Source organism: Tupaia chinensis, unplaced genomic scaffold (genome assembly GCF_000334495.1).
Source record: "Tupaia chinensis unplaced genomic scaffold, TupChi_1.0 Scaffold000212_1, whole genome shotgun sequence".
Taxonomy (NCBI): Eukaryota; Metazoa; Chordata; class Mammalia; order Scandentia; family Tupaiidae; genus Tupaia; species Tupaia belangeri.
In genome coordinates this window covers 94,349-104,375 of record NW_006159687.1, presented here as the reverse complement: position 1 = coordinate 104,375, position 10,027 = coordinate 94,349, and the positions used below count along the sequence as shown (strand labels likewise).

At 38.1% G+C, this 10,027-nt stretch overlaps 1 protein-coding gene across 1 annotated transcript in view; it reads left to right on the top strand.

Annotated features, from left to right (window-relative positions):
* Positions 1–10,027, top strand: part of CCDC39 (coiled-coil domain 39 molecular ruler complex subunit) — a gene marked incomplete in the record, with an annotated part of 137,186 nt that overhangs the window by 87,332 nt on the left and 39,827 nt on the right. Inside the window, 1 exon segment of the mRNA XM_014587416.2 lies at positions 6,897–7,020. Within this exon segment, the coding sequence (XP_014442902.1) occupies positions 6,897–7,020 (124 nt within the window).

Below are 10,027 nucleotides of genomic sequence, written 5' to 3'. Positions count from 1 at the left end.
GAACCGCGGTCAACTACATGGGAGTCCAGCAACATAGCCATTACGCTAACTACTGGTCCTTCAAAGAACCAGCTTTTACTTTCATTTATTTTCTGTATAGTTTATTTTCTATTTCATATATTTCTGCTCATATCTTTATTATTTCCTTTCTCCTGGAGTTTTTTGGATCTTTTTGCTGTTGCTTTTCCTATTCTGTGAGGCATGAAGTTAGGTGATCCATTTGCATTCTTTCCATGTTCCTCTTATGTGCACTAATTGCTATGAAATTCCCTCTTGTGACTGCTTTAGCAATGTCCCAAAGATTATGGAAACTCGTGTCCTCATTGTCATTGGCTTCCATGAATCTTTTGATTTCAGTCTTTATTTCTTCAGTAGTTGTGGATTCATTCAGGAGTAGGTTATTTAGTTTCCATGTATTTGGATATTTTTGAGGATTTCTCTTGAAATTAAACTCAAGTTTAATTCCATCATGTTCGGTGAAGATTCTGTGTATAGTTTCTATGCCTTTGAATTTGAAGAGGCTTGTTTTGTGCTTTATGATTTGGTCAGTCTTCGAGAAGGTTCCGTGTGGTGGTGAGAAAAAAGTGTATCTCGTGGTTTTTGGATGGAAAGTTCTATAGATGCCTGTTAAGTTCATTTGATTTATGGTATCATTTAGATCCCTTATCTCTTTACCTACTTTTTGTCTTGATAATCTGTCCAGAGGGATAGTGCAGTATCGAGGTCTCCAACTATTAATGTGTTGCAGTCTATCTCCCTTTTTAGATCTAACAGTCTTTTCTTCACATATTTGGGTGGTCCTGGGTTAGGTTCATAGATATTTATAAGCATTATATCTTCTTGATCCATTGACCCTTTTACTACAATATAGTGTCCTTCTTTGCCTCTTCAAGCAGTTTTTGTTTTAAAGCCTATTTTGTCAGAAATCAGTATCACAACTCCTGCTCATTTTTGGTTCCCATTTACATGGAATACCCTTTTCTAGCTCCTCACTGTTAGTCTATGTTTGTCTTTATCAGTTAGATGCATATCTTGTAGGCAGTATATAGAGGTTTCTGTTTTTTTAGCTATTCTGCCAGTCTGTATCTCTTGACTAGAGAATTTAACTCATTAACATTCAGTGTTATCTATATTTCTAGCCTTGTCCCTGCCTTTAAGTTGGCCATAGTCTTGATTGTCTTGTATTCCCTTATTTCTGTCCTTTTTTAAAAAAAAATTATTTATTTACATTCATTTACTATACATCATTAAAGCATACAAAATGAGATTTTTCTATCCAGAATATACTATATGTTGGCTCAGTCAAGTACATCAACAAATGTGTTAGCATCAACAAATAATTTTCCATTTCTCATTTCCTTTATATTTTGCCTTTTTTTTTCCATCATTGATTCCCTATCTCTTACCCTCTGCCATCTCCCACCCTCTCCCCACACTGTCTCTCTATCCATGGTTGTTTCTATACCTTTTTTGCCCCACATTTTATTGATTCATTAAAGATCTTATTTAATCAAAATATTTTCAATAGCGAGCACAGCTGATATCAGCTGTTACATATCCATGAACACAAGTCTGACTTCAGGTATAAACCTCAGTGAGTAGAATGAACATACTATAAAGTAGCACCTAGCTGGGGCTATATAGCTTACAGCAGTCATCAAATATGTATTTTTAATGCTTTTTTTTTTAATTTAAAGAAACAGTTTTTGTGTTTTTTGTTTGAAACGTTTTTTAATTAATTTACATTAATTCCCTTAGCATCGTCACAGCATACAAAATGTGATTTCCCATCCAGAATATACTGCATAGTGCATGTTATCATTGTTACCACCAGTAATTTTCCATTTCCAGTTTCATATATATTTATATTTTAACCCCTACTTCTGACTCTCTGCCCTTTCCCCCATCTTCTCACACTGTCTCTGGTGTCTACAGTTGTCTTCCATTCCTTCCCCCCATTTTATTGATCACACAATTTTTTAAATAATCTAACCACTTTCAATAGCAATTTCAGCTGGTAATTTCAAGAAAAGCAGTTTTAACTTTAATAAATCAAAGAAATGCTAAGGAAGTTTGCTTAAAACTTAAAGCCAGGAAATAGGTTAGGATTTTGTTCAAATAGTAGGTACATGAACCTATCGACAGGTCGACAGGACAAAAATCTTTTAAAACTGGACAACAAAGCTTAGAAGAAAATCTGCAATATTTTAGTCAAAAGTCATAAAATGCTATTTCACAAGACCAGCAGTTAGCGTAATGGCTGTGTCGCTGAACTCCCATGGCAGACCGTGGTTCGAGTCCTGGACCTGGTGGCTTGAACTCAAACCGGGCGCGTGTGTGCCCAAGATCCTGAAGGAGAATGGAAGAGAAGGGATTGTGGTGTGGCCATCCCCCGATGGGATGGGTGGTGATTTCTCACTTTCTTTCTCTCTCTCTGTCTTTCGGGTGAGCTGTACGCATCGCAAAGCAAAAACCTCTCCCTCAAAAAAAAAAAAAAAAAGAAGCTATTTCACCAGTTCAGTCTCATGTACTTAATCTATCTTCTGTCATGGTTAGATCTTCCTGATTGAATTCTGGGATATAATATTCAACTCCAGACTTGTCCCTATGATTAAGTTGGCCATTTTCTTAGTTTCTGAACTCTTATTTCTGTGTGTCTGAATTTAATTTTCCTGAAATAGCACTCCCTTGAGATCTTGGAGATCTGGTCTGGTGCTGGTAAATTCTTTCAGGTTTTGTTGATATGAGAATGTTCTTGTCTTTTCTTCCTATATGAAGGATAATCTTGCCGGGTAAAGTATTCTTGGTTGAAATTGCTTTTCCCTTAACGCTTTCAATGTATATTCTCATTGTTTCCTCGCTTGCATTGCTTCCAATGAGAGGTCTTCTGTCCATTCTTTCTTTAGTTTTCCTGGAACAGGACTCTCTTCAGAGTTTCTTAAAGAGCTGGTCTGGTGTTGCCAAATTGTTTCAGGTTTAGTTTCAGAAGATTTTAATCTTTATTTCCCATATGAAGGATAATCTTGTTCAATATAATAATATTGACTGAAATTGTGTGTTTGTCAATACTTTCAATATATCTAACCATTCTTTCCTTGCTTGCATTGTTTCTGTTGAAAGGTCCAGTGTTTGCCTGATAGAGTTACCTTTATAAGTCACATATTGTTTCTTGCCCATTTGAGTACCTTGTCTTTATCTGTGGTTTGGCCAGTCTGGCTAAGATGTACCTTGGGGAGGATTTTCCTGTGTTGATTCTAGATGGGGTCCTTCGTATTTCTTGGGTCTGGGTGTTTGAGTGCTTCTCTAGACTTGGAAAGCTTTCTTCCAGGATTTCATGGAATAGATTTTCCATGCCCTTATTAGTTTCTTCACTTTCTGGGATACCAATTATTCAGATGTTTGGAATTTTAATGTAATGTAGTATTTCTCATCTGTTTTCCTTATGCTATTTTCTCTGTCTTTTTTTTTTTTTTTCCCCTAGGTCAGAGGTTTTATCTCCTATGCCAGTGATTTGAACTTTAGCATGGTCTAATCAACTTTTAATACTTTTGAGAGGGACCAGCAGTTAGCGTAATGGCTATGTCGCTGGACTCCCACGTAGTCGACCGCGGTTCAAGTCCCAGACCCGGTGGCTTAAACTCACGCCACGCGCGTGTGCGTGCTTGCCCAAGATCCTGAGAGGAGAATGGAGGAGAAGGGATTGCGGTGTGGCCATCCCCCCTGGGGGGTGATTTCTCGCTTTCTATCTCTCTGTCTCTCTCTCTCTGGCTGGCGAGCGCATGCGCCCTATAGCAAAAACCTCTAAAAAAAAATACTTTTGAGAGAGTTTTTTATTTCTTGTATTACATATTTCACCTCTAATAGTTCCACCTGTTTCTTTCTTAGAGCGTCCATTTCTTCTTTAAAATCATGGAAGGACTTCCTCATCTCCTGGAGTTCATTATCTCTTTTCTGTTACAATTCATAAGAGTTTTGTTACTATGAATGTTCTGAATTCTTACTCTAACATTCGGTAACTTCTGTTTTTTCAAGAGATGTAGGGGAGTTAATTTGTGTTCTTTTGATGGAGATGTATTTCCTGGTTATTTCACACCTGAGGGTCTCCTTCTACTTCTAGCCTTTGGGTGATATATTCACTTTTGGATACCTTTTTGGAGAATGTACCTGCCACTGGGAACAAGTTTGCTTCCCTTTTACTGTGGATCTCTCTTCTGCTGTGTTTAGCAATGAGGTCCCCACAGGAGGAGTCTTCTATTCAGGTGTGTAAAGAGCAATTTTTCCTTTTTCAAAGGTGATTCAGTAAAAGGGAGGATCCCAGGGAGCCTCACAATACAAGCATATTTGAAAACTGTGATTCTAGACCTGTCTAGTCCCTCTGGGTGGGTGGAGGATGACGAGAAGATGACAATATAAGAGGGAAGAAAAAAAGAGTATGAGAGAGAAAAAAAAGGTAGTGCACTGTGCAGTAGTGGTGCAATTTCACCAGGGGGCTGCAGATGAAATTGGGCTCTTCTGGTGTGCTGGGTGTGGTGTAAGAAGAAACAGGAAATTAGCAAATGAAATTTGCAAATGAAAGAAGGAAAAGAAAAAGCAACCTACCTTTCTGAGGTTGGGATAGCTGGGCTGGGACCTGAGCTGAAGCTGGGGCCTGGGTCAGTGAAAGGCCTTGCCTCAGTTTCCCCTGACTGGCCAAGGGGCTGCAGATGGAACTGGGCTCTGCTGGAGAGCTGAGGCCTGCCCTTTCTGGCAGAGAGGTGGGTAGCTTTGAGGTTGGGAGAACTGGGCTGGGGCTGGAACTGGGGCTGGGACCAGTAAAAGGCTCTTCCTCAGTTTCCCTGACTCATTAGGGGGTTTCAGATGGGACTGGGCACATAAAGTCTTTTAAAGACATCATATCTGGGACCAGCATAGCAATTACATTGCTGGATTACCATATAGTCGACTGCGGTTCGAGTCCTGGACCTAGTGGCTTAAACTCATGCTGGGCATGTGTGCGTGCATGCCCAAGATCCCGAGAGGAGAATGGAGGATAAGGGATTGTGGTGTGGCCACCCCCTTGGGGAGTGATTTCTTGCTTTCTGTCTCTCTCTCTTTCTGGTGATCATACACGCCCTATATCAAAAACCTCTCTTAAAAAAAAAAAAAGAATATTCTATTTTATGTGGTTTTTCATTTATAATTTTTATTATAAAAATTAGACAAATGTTCACTGCTACTAACTGGATTAGTTTAATCTCTTAGATTAATGTTTGCCATTTATCTGAAATCTGTTTCAATGGATACTGGTAAATATATAGTTACTGTTAACATTACTATGATTATTATAAAATTAGTTATGGGCTGGCCCAATTTGGCTACTGATTAAGAGAACTGAATCCCATATGGCTGACTGTGACCTGAGTTATGCACACAGACAGGTGTGCGTGTGTGTGTGTGTACATGCCCCAAATCCCAGTGGTATGGAGAAGTGGAGGAGAAGGGATTGCAAAATGACTATGCTATTTTGGGGCATGCTTTCTTCATCCCTCTATTTGACACTCTTGCAAGTTTGCTCACTCTGGCAATTAAAAAAACATAATTCTAAAAAAAAAAAAAAGAATATTCTATTTTATGTGGTTTTTCATTTATAATTTTTATTATAAAAATTAGACAAATGTTCACTGCTACTAACTGGATTAGTTTAATCTCTTAGATTAATGTTTGCCATTTATCTGAAATCTGTTTCAATGGATACTGGTAAATATATAGTTACTGTTAACATTACTATGATTATTATAAAATTAGTTATGGGCTGGCCCAATTTGGCTACTGATTAAGAGAACTGAATCCCATATGGCTGACTGTGACCTGAGTTATGCACACAGACAGGTGTGCGTGTGTGTGTGTGTACATGCCCCAAATCCCAGTGGTATGGAGAAGTGGAGGAGAAGGGATTGCAAAATGACTATGCTATTTTGGGGCATGCTTTCTTCATCCCTCTATTTGACACTCTTGCAAGTTTGCTCACTCTGGCAATTAAAAAAACATAATTCTAAAAACTATCTCATTAGATATAAACGTTCTGAAATAAAAGGGAAAGGTAATCAGTAGATTTAATAATCTGAATCTGAATATTGGGAGCCAGTTCTCCATAAGTTTCTCATATTTACATACCTTGCAAGGAGAGCCACTAACTGGCCTTTCCTGGACTATCTTTTAAAAAATATTTGAATAGCAAATAACCTCAAAATCTTCAGGTGGTATCTGCCTCTGGAGCAAAAGTTAGGCATATTTGCTTATTTCCCATGATATATCTGAGTTACCTAATCTTGAGGTTCCTCAGTTGTTACACAAACCTGCTGTAGCATCTACTTAACTTCCTCTTTGTCCCCATAGAACATGGGGACTAAGTGGGACAATGCAAACAGAAAGCTCATGCTACTTGCTGTGCCCTAAGTAATAAAGTCCTTGTCTCTGACATAGGAATCTTATGTCTTCTGCCAGCATCCTTGAAACTGTAGTAGGCTAACCTGTTAGCTTTCAAATAAGGTAAAATCTGAGTCCTTTCACACTGAATTAGTAAAAATGAGAATATTCAACAGTGTTTTTTGGGACAGATGGCATAATTTATGTCACTAGACTCCCACATGACTGACCGCAGTTCGAGTCCAGACCAGTGGCTTGTAGCTCATGCCAGGTGTGTGTGTATGTGTGCCCAAGATCCCAAGAGAAGAATGGAGGAGAAGGGTTTGCGATGTGGCCATTTCCCCCGGAGAGTGATTTCTCGCTTTCTGCCTCTTTGTCTCCTTCTGTCTCTCTGGCGCATGCACATGCCCTAAAACAAAAATCTTTCTCTTAAAAAAACAAAAAAGAGAACAGTTTTTCAGTGTTTAATTATTCTTTTTCTTTTCTTATAGTGCTGAATTTCATGAACGACTGAGTAAAATTGATAAGCTGAAGAATAGATATGAAATTCTTACTGTTGTTATGCTGCCTCCTGATGGAGAAGAGGCAAAAACACAGGCTTATTATGTAATAAAGGTAATCTTAATTGAGCTAAAATTGTGATAATATGAATTATCCTTTGTTAATTCATTCATTGTAATCCTGTCGGTGAAAAAAATTGACAATTTTTCTATCATAAAATCTATCAACTATTTCACTTAGGTGGTGCCATTAACTACTGGGTTTAAATAAGGACCAAAACATGTATTACTAGGTAGAGACACTGATGCACTAGTAATTCTTTTTTTCTGGAGAGGTTTTTGCTATAGGGCGTGTGCACTCGCCAGAGAGACAGAAAGCGAGAAATCACTCCCCAGGGGGAATGGCCATGCCGCAGTCCCTTCTCCTCCATTCTCCTCTTGGGATTTGGGCACCCACGCACACACGCTTGGCGTGAGTATAAGCCACCGGGTCCAGGACTCAGACCACTGTCAACTACATGGGAGTTCAGAGACATAGCCATTACGCCAACTGCTGGTCCCAGATGCATTAGTAATTCTATATACTTCTAGTCTGTGAAGTCAAAGCACTCTCCTCTGGTTCCTAAAACCTGCAGATAACTTGTCCCGAACCCTTCTTTTTAGTTGAGGTCATTCTACTTGACCATTCATTGATACTCTTATTATTATTATTTGCTATCATTTGTATTAAGTAATCCCATAATTTAAACAAGAGTGATCTCTTAAGACCTGTTATCATTCTGAGTTTATCCGGCATGCATGGAACTACCTGCTCAACACCTTGGGCTCAAACTTTGCCTCGCTATAGTCATCCACTCCCACGCCACACCCTGGACCTCAGCATCCCTTGAAGCCATTCCACTTCTGAAACTTAAACTCCAGTTACCATTACAGTTGCAGTATGGTCACTGTCTGGAGGGGAAGACTGCACCCCAACCTCGCATTAGAGGGGAGACAGATCAAGTGACTGCTCTCTTTCTGGTGTTCAAGAGATGTTTGCTATCTTCTGTGGTTATCATTTCCTCATTATGTGTAAAGAAAATTCACAAGTGATCAGGAATTAGATTTAGTTCTCTTCGTGATACTACTATATTAATCTTTCTTGTGTAGAAAATACCCCAACCAGGTGGTATTCCTTTACAGAAATGATTAGGAAGTTACTCAAAACACCACAAAGGAGGAGTAGAACTTAAAACTTTGATTCATTTCCCTGTATTGTACATAGATAGGGATGGGAAGGAGATTTTTCAGTTTATACTTTCACAGGATAGCTCTGTGGGTGCTCTGACATGTATCTAGTTACTCTCCCAAGTTTTCCTTTGTAGCCCTTCTCTTAAGTTTTTCTGCTAATGAGGGCTGTGACAAGTTATCTAAAAGTACTAATGCTAGGAGTGTCTTTGTCTGTATTCTGGTTTTACTACTGATTAGGTATTTAATCATGTGGGCTTCAATTTTCTTACTTACAAAATGAGAATGATAATATTCCTTTTGTTCAGAGAAGTAAAGGAGAACATATCTGTAAAGCCCCTAGAAGTGTGTGAGACAACATGAACCCTCAATAATTGTTAGCTATTGCTGTGTTGATGCTGACTAACCTGCTTCTCAAGAAAACTGGCAAATTTTACGTGGGAGGAAAAAATACTATTCCTTCTGTTCACTGTGAATTGCTGGATAGATATGAGTATAATGAATATATTAAATGAATTGAGGCTACCAGATACCCATCTCAATTCCCAGAGGCCACACTTCATCTTCCATGTTTTCTGGGATCTACAGCTTGCCAGTTATCCCTTTTTTACTGTATAGCATTTTAAAACTTCATGCTCATTACACTTCACAAGATTCAGATGTGTAAAAATGAAACTTTTTTTTTTCTTATATAACTAAATTCAGTCTAGCTTATATTGGAAAAAATTGACTATGGCCTGAAAATTGAGAAGAGCAATAACTGGGTGATGCCATTATACCAATATTGACACCAAAGACAGCATTTCAAAGTGGGCCTTCCAGGGATTATCTCATTCTGTAGGAGTACATACCTTTGACCAGTAGAAATACAACTCTGTTCTGTAGAAAAGATAAACCAAGCATTATAGTTTATCACCCTAAAAGATATTAATAAATTTTGTACCTATTGATAAATTTATTTCAGCATTTTTTTTATTTTTTTAATTGCCATAAATGTTTGTACTCAACAGAGAGACAGACAGACAGACAAGGAGAGAGAAAAAGTACCTATATGGGGTGTGGTATGCTGTAATCCATTTTTCTCCATCCCATCAGGATTTGTGGCTTGCATACACATATGTAAGAATGTTTTTTGAGCCAAGCCAGATTAAAACACCATCAGCTATGTGGAATCTAGCTTCCACTGCACAGGACTTAACTGCTATGTTGCAGGGCTGACCCCATTTCAGCATTTCTGATCTGAGTGTCCATATAAAATATCTTCACATTCTTTGACTAGTCTAAACATCTTATTCATTCCTTCATTAAATTAAATAAAATCTTTGAAACATAATCTTTTTATATTTAAGTGAGAATTTTTTCCTATTATTTATTACTTATTATAATTATTTATTATTTAGAGTCAATTGCTATAGGTCATTTAGATAGTAAAGAGATTTTACCTAACATGATATAAACCGCACATCAAGCGAGATGAGAATACTATACACAACATCATCAACAGGCCACAAACTATACCCACAAATGTCTGTCTTAACCAGTTTTTCCCAAATTTCCCTTCCTGTACTTTTCCCTTCTACCAGTCTCCTTCCACTTTGTCCCCAGTGTCCATAACAATTTCCAGTGTTATTATGTCCTGCAGTCTTTTAGTCTCTACCACAGAAACAGAGACATTCAATGTCTCTGTTTCATAACCTGACTTGCTTCACTCAGCAATAAATCTTCCATATTCGTCCATTTTCTATCAAATTCCAGGGTTTTGTTTTTTATGGCTGAATAGTATTTCATGGAATATATGTGCCACACTTTTTCAATCTATTAATCTGTTTGTGGACATTTGGGTTGGTTCCATGTCTTAGCAATCGTGAATAATACTGCAATAAATATAGTTGAGC